Source organism: Carettochelys insculpta, chromosome 24 (assembly GCF_033958435.1).
Source record: "Carettochelys insculpta isolate YL-2023 chromosome 24, ASM3395843v1, whole genome shotgun sequence".
Lineage (NCBI taxonomy): Eukaryota > Metazoa > Chordata > Testudines > Carettochelyidae > Carettochelys > Carettochelys insculpta.
This window is the reverse complement of record NC_134160.1, coordinates 6,626,328-6,654,327: the sequence shown is the minus strand read 5'-3', so window position 1 is coordinate 6,654,327 and position 28,000 is coordinate 6,626,328. Positions and strand designations below refer to the sequence as shown.

General features: G+C 52.3%; 1 protein-coding gene across 2 annotated transcripts in view; it reads right to left on the bottom strand.

Moving 5' to 3' along the window:
* The window catches only part of NHSL3 (NHS like 3), a 58,118-nt gene that overhangs the window by 21,855 nt on the left and 8,263 nt on the right, over nucleotides 1-28,000 (bottom strand). Inside the window, exon 1 of one of the 2 annotated variants that reach the window (XM_074976331.1) lies at nucleotides 18,993-19,111. The exons of the other annotated variant lie outside the window; for it this stretch is intronic. Coding sequence (XP_074832432.1) covers nucleotides 18,993-19,074 — 82 coding nt within the window. The 5' untranslated portion in view covers nucleotides 19,075-19,111. Of the gene's footprint in view, nucleotides 1-18,992; nucleotides 19,112-28,000 lie in introns of those variants that run through there. 2 annotated transcript variants of the gene reach the window in all.

Here is a 28,000-nt window from a genome sequence, read left to right as displayed (position 1 = left end):
ACTCTCACCTCGCTTCCTCCTCCAGCATCTCCCATTTCCCTCGGCTGCCAGTTCCGGCGTCCGAACAAGCTTTCCGGCGTGCGCCGGTTAATTACCCCAGTGAGACACAGCGGCAGACTGAATGGAGTTACCCAAAGCAGATGCAGAGCTGTGCAAATGGAAATTGTATGCAGACGGACAGTGGGGCCGGAGCACTGCCTCCAGCAGCCCTTCCTTAGCTCGGCAGCTCTGTCGGGCAGGGACTGTGCTTCTCGCTCACGTAGACAGCACCTTACGCAATGCATGTGCCACCAGCAAACACACAGCCAGAGCTTCCACCCGCCAAGCAGCACCTTGCAGGGACGTGTCCTCTAACCAGAGCCCACGATGGTGCTGGTCCGCGACCCGGCTGGCGCAATCATTGCTTCACGCTCTCCCGGACAGCTCCCCCTCTCGGCACTCGCCGGGCCCTCTCCCCGCTCCTGTCAAAGCCAGATACCCTCTAAGGTCAGCTCGGACAGGATCGGGCCCTGCTAAATAAACATTTGCTGCGGTGCCCAAGCAGAACACTCGCAAATTAACCGGGCTGATAACGCACAAAGCCAGGAGTCCCCGGCTGCCATTCAGCACTGCCCTGCCCCTCTCCTCATGCTGCTATTGCAACGCAGCCTGAGCCATGCAGGAGGCTCTGGCAAGCCAGGGCACCGCTACCAAAGGAGATGCTGCCCTTGCTACCACCATCCAGCGCTGCAGGGAAGCACAAGGACTAGGACTAGGACATCCCCTCTCCCCTGCACTTAGGAAAAGGGTTTTGTGTCCCATTGAGCCAGAGCAGCAGAGTTCAGCTCGCCTAGCACCGGCTGAATGGGAGAACCAAGCTCGTGGGCCAGCTGCAATGGCAGAGGGCAGATTTGCCCACTGTAGGGTGGCTGTTTGGGCCGAGAGACGGTCCCTGTTTAAGCTCTGGCTCAACTAGGCAACTGTCCCGTTTGTTCCGGCCTACTAACTTTAAGTTACTCACTTCTGCCCAACAAGCCGGGTGCGGAGGAACGTGTCGAGGTGTGAGCAGCGGTGCCAGCTCAGGGAGCAAGGTTTGGATGAATTGCATGAGCCAGCCCCACGGGGTGGCCTCTCTTCCCTTTGGGGAATACGGTCACCCTGCCACTGTATCAGCAGCACAGAGAATGCATTCCACTCCAGGCACTAACCTACTTTCCCTTGCTACAGCAGGAAGGAGACGCCTGATTCACAAAACCATCCCAGTGTTTACCAGCTCAGAGCAAAAGCCATTGGCTAGTCTCTCGTCCTCCCCATGCAGCAAAGCACTTAGGCACATGCTCAGGTTTAATCACAAGCAAACTTCAAGGGATTTCCTGGCAGTGCTTTGCTGAATGGGGATATTCCTCTACGGAGGGACGCAGACCACGGACACCGAGCTGAAGCTTAGGCAGGTCCATTCATGCACAGAGATCCACAGCGCTTTGCAAACATCACTAGATGCACATGGTAGGAATCCCATCCCTATCCCCAGAATGCAGCCAGCTGTAGGGTGGAGCATGGCAGATGCAGGTGCAGCAACAACAGCAAACAGCAGCAGCTTAAGGCAGGAAGGGATGGAGAGTTTTGTACCCACTTGAAACTTCCGAGGCAGGAGATGCTTACTCTGGGGAGAGCCGAGGGAGCTCATCTGTCAGGGATGATCTAGATCAGTACCTCTTAAACTATGTTCTGTGGAACACTGGTGTTCTGCGAACAACTCACAAGTGAGCAACCAGCATTTGGAAAAATAATTCAAAGTATAAATTTTCTGTTCTTAAAACCAGATACAGTGTTACTTCTTCATCCTATGATACCTGATTAAATTACTTCATTTTGGCTTTGCTGGCTGTGCTGCTATTTGCTATTTTTTCAGTCTGACAACTTTTGTTTGAAGAAAATTTTCACACGTGTTCAGCGTAAAAATATTATTGTTTGGTGTTCTGTGGTCTAAAATTGCTTAAGAAACACTGATCTAGGTGGTGCTTGGTCCAGCCACGAGGGCAGGGGGACTGGACTTGATGACCTCTTGAGGTCTCTCCCAGTCCTAGCGGTCCATGAGCCTATCCCCACTAATACCGCCAGGACAATGCAACCAACACCCCTCCCCCATACACAAAACAATGGGATGTCTAATAACCGCAATAACATCTTATCAGCCAGGGGAGGCGCCCAACGTGGGTTTCAGGTTCTCTCTCAGTACCTTACATGCCTGCTTGAGTCTCATATGGCCCTGGCTGCCCTTTCTGTGGCACCCACTACTCCATTCCCAGGAAAAAAACAGGGTTGTAGGTGTGGCTGTACCAGTGGACTGTATTTACATACATCACAAATACTTCAGGAGAGGATCCCAGCTCCACTCAGAAATGCCCACATGGACTCACTTAGGAAATGGACCAGCAAGATCCAGAGAAGAGCATCAAAAATGATGAAAGGTCTAGAGAACATGAGCTCTGAGGGCAGACTGGAAGCACTGGGCTTGTTTAGTTTAGAAAAGAGAAGGCCAAGAGGGGACGTGATAGTGGTTTACAAGTACCTAAAGGAGGGTTACAAGGAGGAGGGAGAAAAATTGTTCTCCTTGGCGTCTGAGGACAGGACAAGAAGCAATGGGCTTCAACTGCAGCAAGACAGGTTGAGTTTGGACATTAGGAAAAGCTTCCTAACCGGCCGGGTGGTTAAACACTGGAATAAATTGCCTGAGGAGGTTGTGGAATCTCCATCCCTGGAGATACTTAAGAGTAGGTTAGACAGACACCTATCAGGGATGGTCTGGTGGGGCTTGGTCCTGCTGTGAGGGCAGGGGCCTGGACTTGATGACCTCTTGAGGTCCCTTCCGGTTCTAGGGGTCTGTGATTCTATGACGATGTAGAAACAGCAGCAGAAACTCAGCTCAAAGAGAAGACAGGCCTGAGACGATAGTGGAACCTGCTGATTTTCACAGAAGAGGAATTTAATCCAGCCACAGTCTGTGCTGACAGCAGCATGTCCAGGTGTAATCGGCATCTCATTCTCGATGAGTCCTTGGTCAACTGCGCTGGATTTGCTCATCCCAGCCAGTGCACATTAGTTGGATGCATTAAATCAGCTCTAGTTCAGAGAGCCCCGTGTCTGGTTCGCGTGAGCTCCCGGACTGGAGGCGAAGGAGATGGATGCGGAAATCTTGGCCTGCCCACGCCAAAAGAGATCTTGGGAACAGCCTCCTTGGAGTGTTTCCAGAGCTCGTTAGCTCAGGCAAACCACCACTGACGGCAGTGAGTGTGGATTGAGTTGGGATCTGGCCCCACCCCAAGGTAAAGGGATAGCTGCTCTCCTCTGGGAAACACCACTGCGTGGGGAAGGGTGTGAGGAGTTTACAAGCCAACTTCGCAACACCTCTGAAGTCTCTGATAGACCCAGACACAAAGCCTAGTCCCTCCTCGCCTGGGACTCTGGCTCTCGCTTCCAAACCAAAGGAAATGCAGGTGCAAACAAGAAGCTGCAGCTTAGAAGGAACGCTGCTCAGGGGAGAAAGCCGGGGCTTCCGAGGCTCTGTTCTAGGCCAGACAGGCAGCTGCAGGTCAGAACAGCGATGCCCTAGGAGGGCCCTGGGGAAGCAGGGCAGGAACAGGAGAAGAGGCTGATTGGAGCTGAGTGCTGTAGGATCCAAGCCTGAACTTAGTTCAGGTTGGGACTGAGCCTCTGCCAAACTGGGGCACCAGGTCTGGAACAGCCCAGATGCTGAGAATCCGGAGCAGGCACTGGCATCGCTCGGTGAGGTTGGCAGGGGCTCCTCCCAGGCCCACAGCTGTGGGGTGGAAGTTCTGCCAGCCCTTTGCATGTCTCAGGGCTGTGCTGCTTGCTCAGGGCTAGCTAAACACAAGGGCTCGCTCAGTGTCTCCCTAGAGGGAGGGGCCCTTCCGCAAAGCAGACCTGCTCTCTGCATTTCATGCCAGGAGGAGGCCTGGGCTCTCTGTGCTTGGCAGCTTTCGGGGGACTCTTGCGGGGAGCCCACAAACCTCCACTGCTCTCCCTCCTCTTGTCTGCTCCCTCTGCAAAGGATCTGGCAGCAGGAGGCAGGGAAACACTCAGTTCTATCAGCCCCCTCCCACCACCACTGACTCACAGTGGAAAAACAAGCAGCAAGGGTTGTGGGAGAGGTTAGTCGAGTTGGGTGGAGATGGACAGCAGAAAGGACCAGGGAGATTAAAGAAGAGGAAAAACCAGCTTGTCTTTCTCTGCAGTGCTCAGCGCCTTGGGGCTCATCACACACAGCCAGGTGTCTCCCTTCAATTTCTGCGCCAGCACCCCCACTCCAGGACGTGAGGTGCTGCAGGCAGCCCTGAGGGTTAGCCAGCGTGCCAGGCAGAGCCTCCAGGTGGGTTGCAGCTCACGCACAACCCCATCAGCGACTGGGGCATGTACGTGCAACCAGCCCTTGTGTGTGTGTGTGTCTCTCTCTCTCTTCCTCCTTGCTGCAGCTGAATGGATGAGCCCCTTTGGATCCTGCAGAAAACCTGAGTCAAGCTGCAGAAACAGAAATCCTCTAGAGCAGAGATTCTCAAGCCCCCCACCACTCATGCTATAAAAATTCCACAGCCCGCCAAAGCTACCATACCTGGTTTCCTGCATATAAAAGCCAGGCCCAGCTTTAGAAGTACCCAAGCAGAGCAAATGCCCAAGGCCCCATGCCACAGGGCTCCACACAAAACTGAGTTGCTCAGGCTTCAACTCCAGCTGCAGGTGGCAGGAGTGGGAGCCCTGGGCTTCAGCTCTACGCAGCCAGGCAAGCGCTCGGCATGCAACTGCAGTTAGCAAAACTATCCAATCCCGCAAGACCATCTTGGTTGTGACAATCTTGCAGCCCACTGAGACGAAGGAGGACCGCGTGTGCAGCCACGCAAGAGCCTAGGTTGCCCGGCGCTGCTCTAAGAAGAAACGAATAGCTCCAGTAAGGGACCGAGGGCAGGGCTGCTGGTAAAATGCAGCTCTGCGCAAATTCATCTGTTTCCAGCTCCCCAGGTGGGCTTGGAGAAGTCAACCTCTGTCCCTCGGTTTCCCTGTCTGTAAAATGGGGATCTCTTCCTTGTCTCCCTGCAGCACCTCTCGAGGCTCTCTCACCAGTGACATAGGCAAGGCGAGCCGCTCCTGTTCAGGGCATGGATATGTGGTGCCACCCACTCCAGTGCCCAAGGCAGGTCAGGCCCTACCAGCAGAGAACCAAAGGCTCAAAGGAGCCGGGGGGAGGCTCCACCTGTGAGCATCACACTCTCGACACTGGCTAGCTGGGAAAGGCCTGAACCGTGCAAGGACTAAGATCCCAGCCTCTCATTAGATCTGGGTAAATAAGCAGTCAGATGGAGTGGGCCGAATCAGTTCCTGACCCGCACTGGGAGCGACACAGACTCTTTCAGGGAACACGCGCTGGGCGTGACTGGCCTTACCTCTCCCCGACAGACAGCACCTCCTCTTGGGGCAGCCCATTCACCCATGAGTCAGACTCCGGGTTAGCACAAGCCAACCGCCTCCGAGAGCACCTCCACCGTGTCACCCGTCACATCCTCGCTTCTCTGCCTGCCCCAGCGCACTGCCCCCCCCAAACACATCCTCCCCTCTCCAGCGCACACCAGCTCCAAGGCACCTCTCCGAAGGACAGCGCTTACATGGAAAGATTTTTATATCCTTATCTGGCCAAGTGGTCCGACAGGTGGAGCACAGGGCGGGGAGCCAGGACTCCCAGGTTCTAGTGCCAGCTGACTCTTGGGCAAATCGCCGAGGTCTAAATCAGGGGTCGGCAACCCCCCGGCACGGGTGCCAAGAGCAGCACATGAGCTGATTTCATTGGCACGTGAGGCAGGAGCTCAGCCCCGCCCCATAGCTGGGAGCTTGCTCTAAGTCAGGCCACTGGCGGATTAACAAAAGACCAGCTAATGCTACCCACCGCCACCTAACTGGTAAAACTCTGTGTCTTCATTTAGTTATGAATAAGCTCTTGTAAGTAGGACTTTTAGTGACTTTAAAAAGTACCACCAGCACCTGACCTGCACGTTGAGGTCAAAAGGTCAAATTTTGGGACTCCACCTCGGACAGGTTGCTGGCCCCTGGTCTGAGTGTTCAAAAACAGCTCCTCATTTGGGGTGTCTGCTGGAGACACCTGGGGTCCGGTATGCAAAGGTGCTGAGCAGTGTTCCCTGGAAGCTGTGCATGTGGGCAGCCGCCTAGGAGAGATTCAGGTGCTGCCCAGCTGATTAGCAGAGCGCCCACAGCCAGCAGCGTGTGTTTCTACTGGTGGTGCACATCAGCACATGCTTCAGTGCGCATAACAAAATTTGTTCCACGCATGGCTTGAAAAAAAAAATTAAGCAGGAACATTGGCAGCGAGTGCTCTCAGATCCCATTGGCAGCAATGAGCAGTGAAGGAGGCTATTTTACGGACCTGTGGCCCAGACCTGGTGTCCTCAGCCAGTTCCTGCCCACTTCCTACTTAGGCTACAACAAGAGTAAAACCCAGGTAAGGTGCTCAGGTTCCTAGGTTAGGAGCGCCAGGCTGAGCCCAAGCGGACGAAATGAAAACCAAGTTTTCCCCCTTCTCAAAATTCTCTTCTGTTTGTGCCTGGAATCCAAGCCCTTGTTGTTCTCCGAGTCTTGTATCCAACTCTGCATCCATCTGGTACGCAGCAGCAACAGGCTCTGTCAAGGCCAGAGAAAAAGTGCAACACTATTTCTGCGGGCACAGCAGCAGTAATACAGACTCTCAGCAGTCCCTTTCCGAATCCACTGTTTCCCAGGGCTTGCAACCTGTCTTAACCACCTCACTGGGCTGAGAGGGTCAGAGCCCCGCGCCTCAGCCCAGAAACTCTTCTTTTAAGAATGAATGAATAATCCAGGTTCCCATTTCTAAGCCCAGTTAGAGTTCCACATGCAGAGGGAAATATAGTCCCTGCGACACACACACCTGCTCTGGATATGGCCCTAGATAGAGAAATAACCGTGGTATTTTGCTTTGTCCAACCAGGTCCCTCTACACGCCTGGAAAGCTACAGCCTTGGCCCACCAGATCAGGTGGGCAAAATATGGACTGGGGTCTTTCCGTCTGGCTCATGAATGGTTTCCGCTGCTGCAGAGCAGGGAGAGCTTCGGGTGACACCCTCCTCCGGCAAAATCTCAGCTCCCATTGGCTGGTTTCGTGCACAGCTGCTATCCCCAGCACAATCTCTCAGCTCTTACTGGGTAGAAACCAGCCAATAGGAGCCGAGAGATTTTGTTGGGGGTAAAGGACGTGTGCAAAACTGGCCAATCAGAGCTGAAAGTTTTTGCTGGGGGCAGGAGAGTGCATGAAGCCCTCTCCCCACAGTCCAGAGAGCATAGAACAGCCAATAGGAGACCTGCCTGACAGTGCTGCTGGCCAGGAGCTGCTTAGGTAAATGCCTCCCGGACAGTACCTGTGCCCTCTCTAGTACCCTGAACCGCAATTTTCTGAGCCAAGTCACCACCCAAATCTTCTGCACCCTCCTTTCCTCTGCTGCAGGTCACACTCTTCCTCAGCCCCTGCATCTGCTCCAACATCCCTCCCCCAGGCTAGAATCCACTCCTGCACCCTAACTCTCTCCTGGACCCTGCATCCTAATACCCCAGCCCAGGTCACAGCCCCCTTCTTCACTCAAACCTCACGCTGTATCCTGCACTCCAGCAAACTGCCCTGAGCTCCCTTCTGCACTCAACCTTTGTCCCAGACCTTGCGCCCTTTCCTTAGGAAAGTGTGACCCTTAACCGCTTGCCAGACTCTTGGACAGGCTCCCATCAAAAATTAGCGCCCATCCCTGCACTAGACTGTAACCAGGCAAAGATCCACAAAGGAACAAGCCTTGATGTAATCCCCTGTAGGAATTACTGTACTGGAAAGGACTGGGGGCCCATCCAGAGTAGCAACCTGCCCCCAGCACTGGTTTTTACCAGCTGTTTTAAAGGAAGGGAACACACCTTTTTGTGCAATAAGAGAAAATTCCTTCCTGACCCCAGCAGGTGATGAATATATGCCCTGAAGACTGAGGATTGGAGGCCCCTTGGGATTCCATCCAACTGCAGATCTCACTCTTACCACAATATTTAGCAATGCTCCGCCAACCCCCACAGGAAGCTCTAAAAGCACTTTGGTAATACCAAGAGACAAATCTTCCCACCATCCCCGAGACGCCTGTGCTCGCGTGATGATCCCCAGTTTACTGAAGGAGATGGAGGCAAGCTGAGGACAGAGATGGCTAGGTGACTTGCTCAAGGTCACAAAATCTCAGAGCACTAGTTTCCTGAAGTCCAACTGCACTTTCTCACCTCTAGACAATGCTGCCCTCCCTGCGAGTGTCCCCACATTGTACATTGACTTTCCACAGGTTAATTACATGCTGAATAAAACAAGTCCATGAGCGCAACAACAACAAGGAGTAATGGACGCTGCCAGCTCCATCGTCTTGACATAAGGCCTGGCAGCAGGGTCCCCTCTAATTTTTATTATCTGTGGGCAGAATATATTTTGTTATGTGCACCAAGGTGTGTGCCAATGTGCACCACCAGTAGAGGCACACGCTGCCGCCTGTGGGGGCTCTGCTAATCAGCTGGGCAGCCCCTAAATACCTCCTGGGTAGTTGCCCAGGTGCTCAGCTTACAAACGTCTGGCATTAATGTACATTAAAAGTGGGAAATGTTGAGGCACGGAACTGTAACTCCAGCACCTGATACAAGTTGAACCTCTCTAATCTGGAACTCTCTCGTCCGGCAACATCTGTAATCCGGCATGATTTTAGTTGGCCGGATGACCACTTACAACGGGTGTGGCCAAGTTTCCCACAGTCCCACAGTTTGTTTCCAGCCCCCAGGCCTGGCTCTCAGCGTTCTGTGCTGTTATTTAGCTGTAATTTACCCTTAAAAGTTGTCTAAGAGCCCAGTCAGCCGTGGAAGTGCTGGTAATACTGCTAGACAATATTGACCTTCCGTGGTTTGGCAAATTCTCTCATCCTGCGCCGGTCAGGTCCTGAGGGTGCCGGACTAGAGAGGTTCAACCTGACTATAGTCCTCACTGAGACAAAGCTCCTGTGGGAGTCAGGATCGAGGCCCCCAGGGAGGAAGGGTGACATGCAATAACAACAGCTCAGCCCTTCAGACTCAGCTGCACACATTCCACATCACTCCAGCACTGGGTTTAGAGCAGCTGAACCATCGTCTCTGCTCCAGACAGGTCCCAGCTCTCCTTAACAGAGCTTCTCCATTCCATCAATAATCCGCCTCAGCCTCATTCCTCCTCCAAGCAATCCCCACCTCCCTGCTTGCACCCCTGAGAAAAACCACCCGACAGGTTTTAAGGTAAATACAGATTTCCTCTGGAGCCAGAACCCTGCAGGAGGAGCCCAGACCCAGGAGTGCAAAGCTGAGCAGACAACGAGCCTGAAGTGGCAGCAAGCAAACCACTTCAGACTGTGATCTCGGCACGAGCTCTACAGGGTTGGTTCAGGCCACTGAGACGGCCCAGGAAAACCCAGGGTGTTGCACAAAGTGCTTCCAGGGAATGCGCATGCTGCCAGAGGGTGCTGAGGAGGTCCTGAGCCTAGGAGGCACAGGACATTCCACCACGCTCTCTCCTACAAGCGCAGGTACGTGTGGCCAGCATGCCAAAGCTCATACGGTTATGCCAGTTTCATTTTCAACCAGACGCTACTGTTCTTCTTCACTTCCGGTCCTTCCGTTCCCACCTGTTGCAGAGCACTGCTCTGCTCCGCTCCACCCCATAGCTGGCTGCATTTCAGCGACAGGTGAAACAAGTCGCACATAAGCTGCACTTGGAGGAATGTAAAATAGCAGATACTAATATGAAAGCTCAGCGATTTGATTCCCCCCTTCTGAATCACACAAGGAGGGAGGGAGGCAGATTACTGACATAAAGACCTAGCACATCCTTCTGGGTGAAAATACTTCACCATGCAGCCACCGGCAACCACGCGTGCTCCCTGTGCATTGACCCAATATGCAATCAGGAATCCATGACTCACACCCTTGGACACCCTGCTGCCCAACACACAGGCTCACAGGTTCACATGCTCATCACAAATGCCTTGCCACAAAGGCTCTGCTATAGGCACACCCACCCCATCCCTCACGTTCTCACGCTGGGTCGGATATTTCAGAGTTTGGGGGAAGGGTTATTATTTGAGCCGAGGGGTCCTGCTCTCTCTTACCCCAGGGGAATGGGACTTGTAGTGCTAGCTTTACACCCTGGGGATGGGAGAGGGTTTGCAGGATGGGGGGTAAAGCTTGGGGATAAGGGGGTACATTTGGGGGCTGACATGGGTAAAGCCTGGAGATGGGGGGCCGGTTTGGGGGCTGATGTGGGGTAGAGCCTGGGAATCTGGTTCTACAAAATTCTTTCGTGTTTAGAAGGGCTCCATGGCCAAATAAAATTGGGAAACACTGGAATAAGCTATTCCAGAATAGTTTATTTCAAAATAGCTCCTATTCCCTGTCTACACAGGCATTATTCTGAAGTGTCTATTTCGGAATAGGTGCTATTCCTCGGACAACAAGGTTTACCAAATTCAAAATAAGCTGTCCGCTATTTAGAAATTATTTCAAAATAGTGGTTGCGTTGTGTAGCTGCTCACAAAGCTATTTCAAAATAACTTTGCTAGGTAGACACGCTCTTACTGGCTACCTGCTTGACACGATCAGCTGTCTCTCCACCCTGCCGGGTTCAGGACTCTGCCCCAAACATGTGGGTCACAGACCTGGTGAATAAAATAATGGGCACACAAGCTGGGCCATTAAGGGGCACGTTGCCAGCACTGTCTGATCCCAGCTGCCACACCCTGCTGAAAGTAGGTGGTCCATTTCTTTCAGACTGCTTTAAACCCTGGTGATCCCCCAAAGTAGGGTGGGGCAATCACTGCCAAGCCTCAGCGTTCTGGCCCTTCCTCCTCTACTGTGCTGCAGCAGGAGGCTCAGCTCTGGACCGTGCCAAGCAGGAAGCGGTGTGACCATGAAACCCCACGCCGGTGCCAACAGTGCCCCAGTGGCAGCTGACTCGGCTAGCCATTTTATTTCCACTGGGTGCAGTTTGGCCAGAAGCCACGTTCCGCTGCCATGACTCAGTGAGCTGCCCGGTGTGTCCGTCCTGATAAGGACAAGATAAAGAGCTCTGGTCTCCATGGAGTTCAAGGACTGCAAAGGCCCATTCAGAGGAGCAGAGGAATAAGGTGCTGCAGGCTCGCTGGGGCGAGGAGGAGTGGGATTCGCCCCAAGGTAGCTTAGGCAGCGTTTGATCCAGTGTGAGAGGAAAGGGTGTTTCTGTGGAGGCATCCGCGTTTGTGACTTTTGGGGTACGGCCAACCCAGGGTGGGGCTAGGTTTGAGAACACAGCGTCTCACGACAAACTTGCTGTCAGGTGGGGGAGAGATGGATCAGGTTACAGCCCCGGTACAGCCCCAGGAACCAACCCATAGGGATGCCCTGCCCCCAGCTCCTGGGAGAAGCCTAGCTCCTGATTCAGCCTCAGCTTCATCTTGGGTGACCCCACATTCCCCTGCCTTGCAGGAATTCCCCTGCTACTTTCCCTGCACTGTGGGAGCTGAGGGAGATAGATGCCTTGCCAGGGAAGCATTCAAGACAGCAGCACACCTACAAGAAGCCTCTGCTGCTTCTGCCCAGTCTGCACAGCAGGATCACACCTGAGCGTGAGCTGCCCCTGGCATGAAGGCTGGCACGCAGCCATGAAACTGACTAGGTCCTCCTGGTCTCAACGGGTTCCTTCCGCCGCTGGCTTGGCCTCACAGGCGCTGCGTCCAGGAGCAGGAAGTGCTGGTATTCACCCACAGGGAGAGAAGGCAGCAGGGAGGGTGAGAGGGAGGGAAGGCTATGAAGAGGAAGAGAGAAATCAGGAGAGCAAAAGTGAAGATGGAAGAAAACACAGGGATGCTCCGAAGTGCAAGGGGGGAGTTGGAGCTGCACAGGCTGGTGTAGCAGCTGCATGGATTGGGGACTGAACTGGGACACTGTCCACTCAGCCTCTGCCAGTGCTGCTCTCTGCCCCAGAAAGGGTGGGGGGAGCAGTGCCCAGATGCGATGGTGTGAGGAATGAGAAAGGGGGAAGATGGGAAGGGCTGGTGCAGGGCACCCTCCCTGCCCGGAGAAAGGAGAAAGGCCCAGCCCGAGAGGGAGCGAGGCACAGGGTGGCTGGAGATGAATGGCGGAGAGAAGGGGTCAGTGGGATGGAAGGAGGCTGAGCTGTCGCAGGTTGAGGGACAGATTCTCTCCAATTTATTTGGCTACTGCAGCGGTTCTCAACCAGGGGCAGGTGTAAAAAAAAAACCTGGACTTATTTGACGTTCACCTAATTCTTTTTTATTTCTCCTTTTTGCACAGTCGTAAGCACGGTGGCAAGTTTATTGCCTCCAGGCAGTTTCTCCCAACCAACCAGCTCCGATTACACTGTTTAAACAAATGTGTTGCAATGGTAGAAAAAAATTGTGTGTCTGAAACCGGCAGGTATTGGGGTGCTTATTTTTTTAAAGTTTTTTTTTTTTTTTTTAAAAAAAAAAAGGTTCAGAAACACTGGGCTACTGGTCCAATCACCAAAGGTAATTAACTACACCCCCAAACACCTCCAGCTGCAGAATGGAGGATTTCTGATCCCTCAAACAGGATGTGATTATGCACCTATCTGGGGCCGGGGGGAAATCACCCTCGACACTCATGTAATCCCACGCACAGGTGTGTCCCGCCCTCCACTGCTGACTCCCAGGCCCCAGAGGCCACCTGCCCCCTGCATAGAGGAAGCGCGCGTCAACCAACCGTGCCTGCTCCCTGTGGGTTTTCCTCAAGCCGCTCCCCGAACACGCCCTGCCCCCAGCCTATTGATCCCAGCCACAGGCACCCGCAAAATGCTGAAGCAACAACAATGCAAATTCTTTTGCTCAGTGGCCTCTGTGCCGTTCCCATGGAGCCAGGGCAGAGAACAAACAGAACTCATGCTACGTTTTCGCAGCACGGTCGGCCGGATGCCCTTCCCCCGCACTCCACCCTCTCCTGCCTCGTCATTCCCATTCATTCTCCTGCTCCCCTCCCCCCAGCACGGGTAACGTCCCCATCCCCTTACCAACTACAACCTCCTCTTTGTTGCCCCAAGGGGACGCCAGCACAAAGGCTCATGTTCAGGGCCCAGCTGCACCAGCTAAGTGAAAACCTGCCCCTTGCGCTTTCCTCAGCGCCCAGCAGGACCTAACCCAGGCGTTCGTGGAGTGCCACCACGCCTAGCACCAAGGCACCAGAAGAGAGGCTGGATCCCCTGGGAGCATCACACAGAAACGGTCCCTCCCTCCAAGAGTGCATGTCTGATGTGCTCAGCGAAGAAGGTAGCAGGGTGACCTGCTGCCCACCAGCCTCGAGTTCTAGCGTCAGGGATCCAGCTAGGAAGGACCTGAAACTGGAGAGGGAACAGATCTGCATGGAAACTGATCAGCCTTCCCACCCCAGAGGAGTGACGTGCATTCCCCTGTGGGTGGGTCTCTCCTCTCACCGCTCCTCCAGGACTCTTCCGTTCCAGCCCCCCTCCCGCCACTGCTGCCCCCTTGGAGGGCAGTGGGGTGCACATCTCAGCTCTCTGCCCCACACAGGCATCAAATATAATGAAGGCCCCAAGCCGGATAGGGAGATCCAAGGGGGACAGAAAGTTTTCTCCCGGGAAGGCCTGACCACTCACCCCAGACAGCCAGACCTCACTGCCCTAGAGCTCCACACCCAGTCTCCATACTGAGTGCCAGGCCCGGACATGCCTCCCTCTGCCTTCCCCAAGTTTCACAATGACTGGTCAGGCTCCCCTAGACTTGATTTACACTTCAGTCTTCACAAGAGCGTGGGAGGAATTGGGAATTGCAGAGTCCACTCCCAGCACCTGATACCTCCCCCCACGACCTGCTGACCAGTCCAGAACCACTCAGCTTCACTTCCAATCAGCATTCTGAATGAGCCCCAGCCAACAACCCTGGGCAGCTCCACACTGCTCGGATCCCAAGCCAGAGACCTGCCCTTGGGCTTACCCTACCTGCCAACACTGGAAGAGGAGGGCCTGGCACACGAAGAGCTTGCCACATTCCTTCCTCATTGCTAAGCTTAGGGGGATCATCCCACGGCCAGTCCCAGTGTCCACCCTGCAACAAGCACTGGGGAGTTACAATGGCAAGTGGAAACTGAGATTTGGCAAGTCCAGGCAAGTTCAGATGGGGTGTGAGCGACCAGCTGGTGAATGGGCCTTAGAGCCAGAGCTAGAAATGCATTAATTTGACCCCAGGTACTAGAACTCCAGGGGTTTCTGGTAGTATCCCACAATGCACTGTGGGGAAAATAAACCAGAATGCACATAGCCTATGGTGCAGTGTTCCTCTGCTAGGCTACCTGTCCAGACAGTTGTGTGATTGTTTCCAAAAACCACAGGGCTGTGCAGAAGCAAGGGAGAAGGGGCTTAAGCCAGCATAAACAACATGATGTGGGAGCCGCCTCTGTTGGGACAGTTACATCTGGAAAATCATAGCAGAAAAGCAAGTCCTCAGGTAAACAAGCCCTTTCACCTTGCGGGGCTAGAGGAGAGGGATGAAGCAGAGAAAGCAACTCCCAGGCAAGCCTAAACTGAAGCAGGAGAGGGGCAGCACTTCAATGGCTGAATTAAAATGGGCTTAATCTAATTCTTGACTCCCCCCCACCCCACTGCTCTCTGATTTGTTCACCTTGATAATTTTTTTTCTGATTTGTCAACCTTGATTACTATTTTTCGTTCTCTGTGCCTTAAATATTGAGTTTGTTCTGGTATGGCTACGGTCTGAATAAGTGGGTCTGAACCACGAAAGCTCATCACCTAATAAATTAGTCTTTATGAAGTTAGTCTTCAAAGTGCTACTGGACTGTTTTTTTGTTTTGAATTAAAATTGTTAAGGTAAAGAGTAATTAACCATGATTCTCCACCACTGGGAATTTTTATATCAAGATGGGATGCCCTATTTCGAACAGGAATTAATTCAGGGAAGTCCTGAGGCCTTTCTGGCTTTATAAACTAGGACTTTAAACTTACTTTTAGCCTCTCAGAACAGAAATCACCCCACTGAATCTCTCTCCTCACCAAGAGGTAACCTCCACTTCGTATGTTATCACAAGATTTGCTCACAGCCTCTAGGAAGAGAAACACGGGACGAAAAGCCCCACCAGACTGAAAACAGACTGACATAGTGCTAATGTAGGTTAGAGCACTGCTTCTCAAACTCTTCATGGTAGAACACTGTCTCACAACAGAAAAGTATTGGGGGTCTCCAAGCAGCCACAAAGAAGGGAGGCTATTTGGGAACCCACAATCTAGAGGACAAAGCACAACATCAGCACCAACTCCTGGGTTCCAATCCTGGCTCTGCCATTGATTCCCTGCACTATCTTGAGACACTCACATGACCTTGCAGGGCCTCAGTTTCCCCATCTGCAAGACACCAGCTTGTCTCAGCGGCGAGTTTGAAGTTTACTCAGTCACTGCTGTGCATTGTGAGAAGTGCTAAGAATTGTTATCCATCCACCTGCCTTTGTGTCCCCAGGTGGTCCTGACCCTTCTCCGCTGTCCTGAGAAGTGAACTCCAAAGGGAAACAACTTTGAGGCTTGCACCCCCTTTTCATTTTGGCTTCTTTATGAATGAGACTCAGGGGAAAGCGGCTTTTTGCTTTGGTTAATCTCCATTTAACTTGGACCAATAATTATTGGTTTGAGGAAAGGCACCCTTTGTTACAAGTTCAACTCCCTCCCACTTCAATTCAAGAGCAAAGGCTCCAGAACAACATTCCTGAGACCTCCGAGGTGTCCCTGCTAAACCTGACTTGACCTTCCTGATATTTGTAAGGCACAAGCCAAAAACCTCACAAGTCTTGGTTCCTCTCCACAGAGCAGCAGGGAAAGGCACCACCTCGTTCCTTCTGGGCCCTCTGCAGGTCACCTTTACGCCAGGCCCAGTGGGTAGCTGTGCTTTGTTCTGTCCCTCCCTAAGCCTGCGCCGGAGGGTTCGAGTCGGAGTCCCGTGCATGTTTACATTACAGACAGTTCAGCTAACCCATTCCAGCCACACCTATGCAATCTGCTGACAGGCAAGACAGAGTGAAGCAGAGGCTCAAGTGTTCTTGGACAGTGGGTGATTACAGCAGGGCCTATCAGCGGGAGCCCCCGGCCATCCATGTCTCCCATAGTGAAACACTCACCCTGTCTGAACCAGTCAAGCGTTGAGGAGTGAGCAGGCTGAGTAAGACGCCTGGCTGGGAAAATTCACCCCCCTTGACCAATAGGAGTCGCACTTCCTTTTGGGAGACAGCTTGGAGAGCGTTTACGGACATGGGTCTGAGGTGCCTGGAGCTTCGCAATCTGCGGCCAGTGCCCACTGCTGGCTCTGCTACACTTTTCACTGGGGCTGGGTCTCAACGTGCGACTACAAAGACTTTGGCAAAGGACAGGGGACATCTGGCGCTCTCGGAGCAACCAAAGCTGGGCACAGGAGAAGCCAGTTCTCCGAGAGAGGCAGAGAAATGACAGGTGGAAAAGACCTGTTAGATCCCCCTCTGCCCCTTATCTCCTCCTCACCCTGCACAGGTCTGGTCCCGAGAATCATCGTTCTGATATTTTAACCCAACTTGTTTTAAGATGGCCCAAGCAGCAACCTTTCCGAGGTAGAGTGCCAACATCCGACCTTTTGAACAGTCTGAGTGCCAGGGGTACTTTTTCAAGTCACTAATAGTCCTGCTTGCAACAGCTTCATTCATAAATACCTTAAGATGCAGAGTTTTACTGTTCCGGTGGTGGTGGGGAGCATTAGCTGGTCTTTTGTTAACTCACAGGCGGCCTGGCTTTGACAGGGAAGAGGCACAAGACTGAGCTCTGCCTCGCGTGACAATGAAAATCGGCGCCTGTGCCTGGGATCGCTGTCCTCTGCTCTAAGTCCAGAACTTGGGATTCAGGGCAGCTCCCAGAAGTTCCTGCCAAACCAGGTCTCACTCACTGGCCTCCAGGAGGCTGAGGCTGCAGGCACTGGATATTATTGTCCAGGATATGACTGGCCTGGAAAGGTAGCAGCTCAGTTTGTCTGTGCTCACAAGTCAGTTTGGGCCAGATGGTCTTCAGCTAGAAGCCTCCCGGTTTTGGCGAGCATTAGAGACGGGGGTGGGGGCGGCGGGGATTAAAGCCCAACTCTCCAACACTTCTCTACGCAGAGATCTCCTGGCGCTGTGCAGAGACGGGGAAAGAAGTTTTATGCAGCGAGACAGGGTCAAAAGCAGCACAAGGAGCCAGGCTTCCTGACTAAGCCCACTTTGGCCCCTTACATGGGAGTGCCCCACTTCTGGGGGGCTTTTGTCAAACCCAGGACCATAAGACTGGTACAGATCACCCACCCCATCAAGCCCAGTCTCATTCTACCTCAAGCAACTCCACCGTCATCCCGGTCACACCTGGCCATGCTCTTCATTAAAACTAGTTCAGCTGTTCACCCCCCAGTCCTCACAACTCCCATGGGGAGATTGCTCCAGAACCTCCCTGCTCTGCTGGCTAGAAACCTCCTTCTTTCCAGCCTAGACCCCAACTCAAGTGCAGACTGATCTCCCATTACGCATACCCCCACCCCCAACACACACACAGCCTGAGAGAACAACTGCAAACATAGCAAAACCTAAAGCCTGGGCCAGTTTCTGTGTTTGAACCAGGACAAAACTATCATAAGAACTTTAACTTCATAGATTTCCAGATTGCTCCAGTTCAGACACTGAGAACTGATGGGGAGGAGTGCCCCAGCCAGCCTGGCACCTCTGAGACACATCTTCAAGTGGCCAGGAATCACATCCCCTGTCTCCCCTGATGCCCCAGTTCTATAAGGAGGGAGGTGGCCCATTCACCACCCCATCCCTGTCTCTAAAGATCTTAATAGTTTTCACACTCTGAATCCACAGAACCAGAGCAGGAAAAGCCATGGAATTTGTACCCCTCCAGGAGCCAGCAGACAACAACTGGGTATTGTTCAGCGTTTCACTGTCTTCCCAGCATGGAAGAAGGCGGGAAAGTGTAGGTCAAAGGAAAATCCACTCCTTGCCCTCCCGGCTCCGCATGGTGTAGGTTAGACAGAGACATCCAGAGAGCACATATGGGAATTACAGTCAACCAGGGAGGAATGAAAAGTCCAGGTAAGAATCCTGGGCATGTAAACAGCCTATTCACAGCAAGCCACTTTCATATAAAGTCTCTCAAAACACTTTGCAGACAATCATTAACCTGGTGCAGTTTTACAAGACAGTGACACTGAGGCAAAGAGAGACGTGCACAAATTTGCTCAAGACCACGCAGCAAGGTGGGACTACAACCCAGGAGCTCTGGCTTCCTGCTGCCCACCCTAACCAACCACCGGGACAAAAGCAAAACAAATCGGTAACTCACTGGAAGGACATTCATTGCTCTGACAATGCTGAAAAGCCCTGGCTGCTGAGTGCGAGTACCATGAGAGCTTCCCCAGTCCCAAAGCAGATTAGGAGCGTTTCAGTACCAGCGCCCTGAGACTCGGCCCCAGCTAAGGTGAATTTGCAGCAGCCTGCAAAGCTCCAGCCACCTCAGACCCGCCCCAGCTCCTTCCGGCCTCTCTGCAGAAGCTCACAAAGCTCCCACATCACACAGCACCGATATGCTGGCTCCTATCCACAGAAGTCCAACCCCAGGTACAAGGGCCTGGGCACAAACTTTACAGGTACAGTCCCTACTAGGTGCTAACATGCCAGCCCCAGTGCCTGGGCACACACCCTGCCAGCAACAGGCTGTGGCTCAGGAAGGCAGAATCCTGTTGCACTGTGTGTGAGCCGTACCAGCCCTGCTGGAGTTGCCACCCAGGGAATTGTACCCTCTATGCCTCCTCTCCTCCCCTCCTCTCCACCCACCCACACCTTGGCTGGCTCCCGCCTCAGGCTCCTACCTGTCTTCAGGTTCCCTGCCTGGCCAAAGTGCCAGAAGGACCTGGCCTTCGGGGGTTTCCTCTTGTGGTGCATGTTGCCCATGGCGCCAGCGTGTGCGGGCAGCTCTGTGCCTCTCCCTCGGCTGGGTGGAGGAAGCGCGGGGTGCTACATGGCTGCACCAAACAGGCTTCAGCTTGGCCTGCTTCCAGCTCCAGATAGATGGCACTCAGCTCTGGTTCCCATCCCTCCAGCGACAGCCGAGCCTCCCCCAGGCTGCGCTCGCCCAGCGCCCTGGAGCCAATCACTGCTGACACAGAGGAGGGGCCTCCAGGAGAATCCTGGGCTCAGCTGCCCTCACTCTCCCTCCCTCTCTCGGCTCCTGCAGCTCTGCTGCCCTCTCTCTCTCTCTCTCTCTCTGCTCAGCCCATCAGGCTGGTTACAGGGCTCTGTCACGGCGTGAGATATAAAGTGGGTGACGGCCAGGGTTGGCTTTAGGAGTCAGCGACTTGGCCTTGTGGCTTACGTTATATCTGGGACCGTTCCCTCCCCAGCCATTAGCTCCCAGCTCAGGTGATCATATATCTCAGTGGTTCTCAACCAGAAGTACGTGTACACCGGGGGGTACTCAGAGCTCTCCAGAGGGTCTATTAACTCAGTGTTTCTCCACCTTTTTTATGAATAAAAAATTGGATGTATTTTATGTTCATCTGATTTTTTTATTTCTCCTTTTTGCACAATCATAAGTACCACGGCAAGTTTGTTGCCTCTCGGCAATTTCTTCTCACCAACCAATTGTGCTCAAGTTTTTTTAAAAAAAACGTGTTGCAATGGTAGAAAAAGAAATTGTGTGTCTGAAAACTGTAGTTACTGGGGGTACTTATAATTTTTTTAAAGGGCTACTTTCTTAACAAAAAAAAAAAAAAAGAAGGTGAGAAACACTGATATATCTGTTACACACACACCCCTTCCAACAGAAGCAGCAGTAGCAGAGTGAGGTGAGGGTAACAGTAGAAGAGTCCTAGAAAGCAAGTCACTCAGTCTTTCTGTGCTTCAGTTCTCCATCTGCATAATGGGTGCAAAGGGGTCTGAGATGATCCATTAAAGGTCGTGTAACACTCAGATTCGATGGAGCTGGGGGCCATATAAGGACCCAAAACAGGCAAACAAGTCTGCCAGCTACGAGAACCCACATACAAGCCATATGCCCTCCAGAGCACGCTCCTGACGTGAAGCTGCAGCAATATAGCTCGAGGTAGGATTTGACACAGATTAAATCGATGTCACTCCAGACACTTCCATCACTGTCAGCCTGGCGCCTGCCATCCTGAGGCACAATTTAAACCAGCAGGAACCCGGGTGATAGCGCAAGAATGTCCTTGTGCAAAGCTGCACTGGTTTAAGTAAACCGAATCAAGAGTTACCCTGCTGCACCCATGGTGCAGAGAAGCCCTGAGACGGTGAAGGGCATGCGCCCAGAAAAGCAGCCGAGCTGGCTGAAGTGTAATTTTCTCCCCCTCTCCTCTTTCCTTTTTTAATTCAAAAAACAGACGGTACCAGGGCAGGGAGGGGTCAGCTGGTCAGAGATGAGCACATGGGATGCACTCCCTTAAGGCAACATTTAGGTAAGTCATCACATAGCTGGCTCAGCACGGCCCCTCCTCTGAATCAGCCAAGGCAGAGGATTAGGAATCAGAAGCTGCATGTTCACCTCCCAACCCTGCCGCCACTACTTGATGTGACCCTAGGAAAGTCGCCAGACAACCTGTGGCACAGGAGCTGATTTTTCAGCAGTGCGCACCTCGTGAGCTCAGCCCTGCTGGGGGCACAGCTGGCCCCTCTGCAACATGGAGCCTTGTGCCAGCTCCAGGTGAGTGGGGTTGGAGTTCCATGGCACCCCAGGGAGCCCGGAGTCCCAGGAGAGTAGGAGGTGAGGCTGGAGCTGCTGCCTAGGGCAGAAGCCCTGGATGCTTTGGGTGCAGCTGCTGGCAACTTCTCTTGTTCGGGACCTATCAGGTCCCAACCGTGCCACACCAGGGACAAGCCACTGTGTTTGTGACTCCTGCTACATGGCTTGGGGAGAGAACATGCTTGTGCATAAACAGCAAACACACACCCTGCAGGGATTGCCATGAAACAGGCTTCCTTGTAAACAAATAAACAGTATTTGGTGGGATGAGCTTGTGACTGAAAGACTCTTCCTAATTCCCCTCACAAAGGGGACTATTAGTGACTTTAAAAAGTATCACTGTTACTCCGACAGAACATAGAGACCAAAAGGTCAATTTCTGGCACTCCGCCTTGGTAAGGCTGCTGACCCCTGCTCTACTCTGTAAGTGAGTGGGGATAACTCCTCCCCCGTCCCTCACACCTAGCCTGTCTTACTGGCATAGACGAAGTACAGCACCTAATACAAGGGGGTCCTGACAACTCTAGGTGCTGCTCTTCTACAAGTAACTAACAGCAGCTGCACCCAATGCGCCAGCGGAGCTCTGCCATGGAGACCATGGGGATTGTGGAGAGCATGTGAGAGGATGGCTCAGCCTGCGTGATCCCCACTGCTCCCTGCACCCTAGTTTACAAAACAACTGGGACAGTGTCACTAGAGAGACAAGCTTGTGGGCCTGTGCCTTGGAGCTGTGTTTTTGCCCAGACGGCAAAAATCACACCAGCGAGGGAGGGGCCATTCACGCCTGAGTCACACGGCCATTACTGCATTCTTGAGTCTCCGTGAGGAAAGGATGGAGAGGGCTGCCCCAGCGTTTGCTTCTCCCTGGCAGGCTCTAACCCTGGGAAAAGAAGGGTCTCAAGGCAGTGGCTGGATGGTGGCAGAAGGAAGGAAACTCTCCCCTCCTCTGCCCAACGCAGGGGGGGAACGCTACAGCAGAGGGCCAAAAGGACACTGCATGCCACAGATTTTCCACATGACAGGTTTGCTCCTCTCTTGCCACAAAAGGGACTGACCAGTCTGGATAGAGCCTGAACCTGCCCCCCGCCCCCAGCCCATCCCCAGTACAGACACCCTTCAGTGCCCAGGCCGGGAACATGTGCTCCCCCATGAACGCTTGACCCAGCCTCTCTACACAGCGCTATACTTCACTGCCTCTGATCACAATGATACGGGCATGGCCACAAGGCTCAGCACAAGCAGATAAAGCTCTGAGGCACAGAAATCCCCGTGAGGCCTCACAGCTGGACTGAGCCTGTATTTGCTGGGATTAAGAACTGTGGCCCTTCTAGGCTGGCCCAGCTACAGAGACAATCTGCTCAGCCCAGGGAGCTGCTGACCTCGCTAGTTTCAGACCTTGCTGCCTCTATGGCCCCTTCTATGTCAAGGGCAAGCGTGTTGCTCTTAATTACAATATAGATCAGTGAGAAGCCCCACCACCTATTCCACTGAGAGCAGCTCATTTCTCAACAGCTTACTGTTTGCGCTAGAAGGAGCAGACCCAGTCACAGGCTCCGTTGCAAAGCCCCAGCACGGACACCTGTGCACGCTACCTGCAGCTGCAACCGGCCCTGTACAGCTCTGCCTTCCGGACTCGAATTTTACCACACTACACTCAAGAGTCCCCTCAGAACATACCGTACTCCAGCTGCCTGGAAGTATCAGAGACTCCCAATACGTCATTACCACCAAGGAGACACAATCACATTGCTATAAACCCAAATGACAGTAAGACCACCAAGGATGGGGGCACAATGCCAGGGGCCTTGCTGCCTCTAGCACGTGCTCCGGAAGAAACATTCTTGATAGTCATCAAGGGAGACCAGATGGTTCAGGGGGTTCGTGGTGAGATGTCGAGCCTTTCACCACTCGGTGACCGGTGTTCCCTGTAAGCTGAGCGCTTGGATGGCTGCCCAGGAGAGATTCACGTGTTGCCCAGCTGATTAGCAAAGCACCCACAGTCAGCAGGATGTCTTCCTTTGGGTGGTGCACATCGGCACATGCCTTAGCGCACAAAACAAAATTTATTCCATCCATGGATGGAAAAAATTAGAGGGAACATGGTCAGTGACCAGTCCAAACCCAGCTTGGGTCCCTAGCTACCAGTAGCTCCCCAGTGGTGGCAATTTAGTGGCCTATATGAAATGAGTTGATGGTCTCACTCCAGTTCCTGTAAGTATCCACATCACAGACCCAGCACCAACAGAGCCCTCTGGGCGAGAGCCAAAAGACTGAAGAGCTCATGGAAATTGAGCTGCCCTCTTCACCCCACTGCTGTTCCCCACCCATCGGAATGGGAGAGCTTGGCCCACGGAGCCTAGGTCAAACCTGTTCTGCGGCGAAACAAAACATCTTAAGTTCCCCCCAGCTGCTGCTCTGCATCGTAACACTGCATCGCACGCCATTTGAGGTTTCAGCAGCAGCCCCGAACCCAGGGGTGAGCAAAGTGGGAAGTGGGCCACCCCTCATGGGGCATGAAATTTCATAAGGGGGACACAACATGATCTGCTGCTGGGTCTCAGGCTCATCCAGCTCATTCAAAATGTTGAAATCTGTTACTGTTTTTGTGTCTGTGCATTCGCATTTATAGACTGATTAATACAATTCTTACATCCTACAGACTTATCTTCCTACACATGCTGAAAGGGTTTGTTTGGGTTGTTTTTTTTTTTCATGTGAACCTAACCGAAATTTCCTCCAGTTTGGGATACATTAGACAGGCTGGGGGAGCAGGGGGGAACCAGCTATTTGCAGGGATGAAAACTGCAGCCCAAGGTATGAAGTTTGCTCGCCCCTGCCTCAACCTGTCACTCTCTCCTCCTAACACTGCTGAGAGTGGTTGCAAACGCCACAGTCACTGTTGCCTAGCTTTTGCCCCAACGAGCCAAAGTCCTACAGTGGTGGCTGGTGATCTGCAGCCCTTCAGGGTCCTATGTGTGGCCCACAAGACATTTTGTTCACTACTGCCTATGCACAGGGCTCCCAAATTCCAGTGGTTTCCATCTGCGTAGGTTTTTCCCTGCCCGTATTATTAAAGTGACACACCTGTAAAGCCAGGGCAGGTGAAGTGTGGTGCATGCAGACCGCACGCAACATTGGCTGAGAGTGCCCTGCTACGGTTCAAGCAGTACACCCTGCAAAAGCTAGGTTTGCAAGTGCCATTGGCAAAACCAGCCTCTCCTGGAAGACACTCTTGGTGACGATAATCTTGTGGCTCACTGGGATGACAAAGGGCCATGTGTAATTGCCAAGAGGTGGATTTGAACCTGGGATCACTGCAGCAGAGCACGTGCGCCTCTACGCTTTGAGCTAAAACCCTGCCGGCTCTCAGCTGAGGCTGGAGAGGAGGACTCAGCCTTCCTCGCTGCAAGTGGTCGAGGTGCCACTACATGGGACAGTGAACCACACGCAGCAGGTACGTAGGCTACACACGCAAACGGTCCACTGACTGGCCGAGGCTGCCCAACGCTGTCCTACAATGCTGGGCTCCATCTCTCTTGGAGCAGATAAGTCAGCTCTAGGATTTTCTAACCCCACCGACACTCCAGTGAACAGACATAGAGCCTGGGCTACTAGGATGAGCTCTTAAAGGGGAAATGGAACTCAGAGGGGGAAAAAAGGTAACACAGAAATGTTTAAGATCCCAAACCTTCAACAGAAGGGGAAAAAAAAATACCCCATAGAAGGGTTTTTAGTCCCATCCTGCAAAGCCCAGGTCCAGACCCCCCAGTTTGTGTGTGCACCTTGCTATGACTAGCAACAGCACCAGTGCGCACGCCAGCGGCATGAGTTTGGTTCCCTGATCCGGCTGAGGCATTCATCAGGTGCTCATCACCTGTAGCAGCAGACACACAAAACCCCACAGCTTAAACTCTAGTTTGGCAGGTCGACACTTTGCTCAGCTCTTCACCTTTCAAAGGTTTCTGTTCTTCCACGTGCTGGAGTTAAAATCAATGATCATATTGTCTTATGAAATAAAACCTTCCTTATGAAGAGAAATCCGACGCCAGCAAAATAGTTTTATCGGATCTTATGGAACGTTATTTGCAAGAGTTGTCTCCAGTGGTTTCCAGGTGGAATGGCTGTGGCTGGCAGACACACCTCTCTTTGTTTAGCGGAGAAGCTTACAGTTTCCAGCTTAGACCAGCCAGTAGATTCCTGTTGTTCAGATTTTCTGAAATGCCACTCTGCGCTCTCTGCAGATTAACAAGTTCATTGCCAAATGCATGGAAACAATTCCCCTGAGACTCAGAGGCAGCTTGCAGGAATGTCCATATGGCTGGAACACCTCACTTATTACTGCACAACTCCGAACCTCTAGAACAGTGCTCCGCAGCAAGGTGTGTCCTGGCACACTGGTGTGCCGCAAAGCGGAGCTGAATGTGCCTCTGAGCTGCACGCTGGGAGTGCCATTCACTGCTCCGTGCATGCACTCCACTGCTCGGTGGGAGAAGCGCATGGTGGCAGCGGCAGCTCTGGGGTACCGGCAGCTCTGGTGAATCATAGGCATGGAGTTAGAGTGTGTGGGGCCGGGGGAACCTAGGGGTGCCTTGCTCTGGGGGAGGGGTAAGAGATTGGGTTATACTGGGGAGCTGGGGGTGCCTGGTTCTCGAGGAGGGGGAAGGCACTGAGTTAGAGCGAGGGGGGCTGGGGATGCCTGGCTCTGGGGATGTGGGAGGAGATTGAGCTTTACATATTGGATGTGTGGTGAAAGTAATGAGTGCTGAAGTGTGCCACAAGGTGATAAAGGTTGCTGGGCACTGCTCCAGTGGCTAGAGTGGAGGGAGGGGCTGGAAGCCAAGACTCCTGGGTTCTATCCCAGCCCTGGAAGGAGGGTAGGAGTCTAATCTAGTGGTTATAGCAGGGGGCTGGGAGCTAGGACTCCTGGGATCACATATAAGAACTAAAGAATGGCCATACTGGGTCAGACCAACCTCAGATGGAGGCCAATACGTGGTGCCCCAGAGGGAGTGAACAGAACAGGTAATCATGAAGCAATCCCTCTCCTAACATCTATTGCCAACCTCTGACAAACAGAGGCTGGGACAGGATTCCGACCCACCCTGGCTAAGATCCACTGATGGACCTGACCTCCATTAACTTCTCTCGTTCTTTTCTCAACCCTGCTAAAGTCCTGGTCTTCACAACCTCCTCTGGCCGGGAGTTCCACAGGCCTGTGTGAAGAAAAACTTCCTTTGGTTAGTTGTAAACCTGCTCCCCGTTCATTTCATTTGGTGACCCCCTAGTCCTTCTGTTATGGGAACAAGGAAATAACTTTTCCTTATTCACTGTTTCCACACCAGTCACGGCTTTATAGACCTCTATCATATCCCCCCTTAGTCACCTTTTTTCTAATCTCTCTTCATACGGCAACTGTTCCAAACCCCTGATCTTTTTTGTTGCCTTTCTCTGAACCTTTTCCAATCCCAATGTGTCTTTTGGAGATCAGGTGATCACATCTGTACACAATATTCAGGATGCGGGTGTACCACAGATTTATATACAGGCAAAAAGATAGTCTCTATCCTATTCTCTGTCCTTTTTTTAATGATACCGAGCACTCTGTTTGCTTTTTTGACTGCTGCAGCACACTGAGTGGATGTTTCTAGAGAACTATGCACAAAGACTCCAAGATCTCTCTCGAGTGGTTATAGCTACCTTATCATTTTGAATGTATAGTTGGCATTATTTTTCCAATGTGCATTACTTTACATTTATCAGCATTAAAATTCATTTGCCACTTTTTTGCCCAATCGCTTAGTTTTGTGAGATCTTTTTGAAACTCTTCATAGTTCACTTTGTCCTTAAGTATTACAGTTTAGTATCACCAGAAAACATTGCCACCTCACTGTCTAGCCCTTTTTCAAGATCATTTATAAATAAGTTGAATAGGATTGGTCCCAAGACAGACCCTTGGGGAACACCACGAGTTACCACTCTCCATTCTGAAAACTAACCATTTATTCCTAACCTTTGTTTCCTGCCTTTTAACCAGTTTTCAGTACATGAGAAGCCCTTCTCTCTTACCCCATGACAACATATTTTACTTAAGAGCCTTTGGTGAGGGACCTTACCATAGGCTTTCTGGAAACCTAAGTACATTATATTCACTGGAACCCCCTTGTCCACATGCTTATTGACCACCTCAGAGAACTAAGTTGGGCCTCTATTATGGTTAGTTTTAAAACTGCTCTATGGCCTTTTTAATGTTAAGTGCCTGCAGTCTGGTTCCATTTTGGTTTAGGTGGAATCTATCCTTCCTGTAGTGTTACCAATTTGCCTGTCACTCTGGGGTATGCTCATTTATTCATGAGCCTATACATTTAGGCCCTCCTCTGGAACCCGCACTCACGCATCTGACGAAGCAGGTCTGTGTCAATGAAAGCTTATGCTCCAAAACATCTATTAGTCTATAGGTGCCACACGACTTCTTGTTGTTTATGCCTAGAGAGAGACAGATCTCACCACTCTTGGGCTTGCACTGATTGGCAGTTCCCAGATGGTGATGATGGCCAGTGGTCCAGAGGGCAGGAGACAAGCAAGCTCCCAGCACGATCAGGCAGGAGATGATGAAGTCTCAATGGAACAGAGATAGAGTTTACATCCAGACATCAGAGCAGTTTCTTGAGCAAGGGTAGGTGTTTTCGTAGGGATAGGACATTAGTTCAAGAAGAACACTGGATTCGATTATGGATGAACAGAGGCAACACACTAGAGACTGATCATGCCTAGTATGGGTGATGTTCCTTGAAGGAGCTCACAAGGCACCTAGGCAGTCTCATATTTTGGATATCAATAGGCTCCATTACTAGAACTGGTCTGATAATGACTAATTTGGGTGTGAGCAGGCCTGGGTTCATTAGCATCTGGAGCAGTTTTCCCATCAGGCAGTGCTCCTCTGCTTCTGGTATCCCACAGTTCAGTGCAGTTCCTGATTTGGAAAAGCTGTTCTCTACTCCGTATGCTGATGGAGATGTTTCTCTGTTCTATCATCAGTGCAGATGATCCTAGAGGTGTTTTCTCAACCCAATCACCCTTGTTGGTGGGATTTAGGTGCATTTACCCCTGACAATTTCAGTGTTT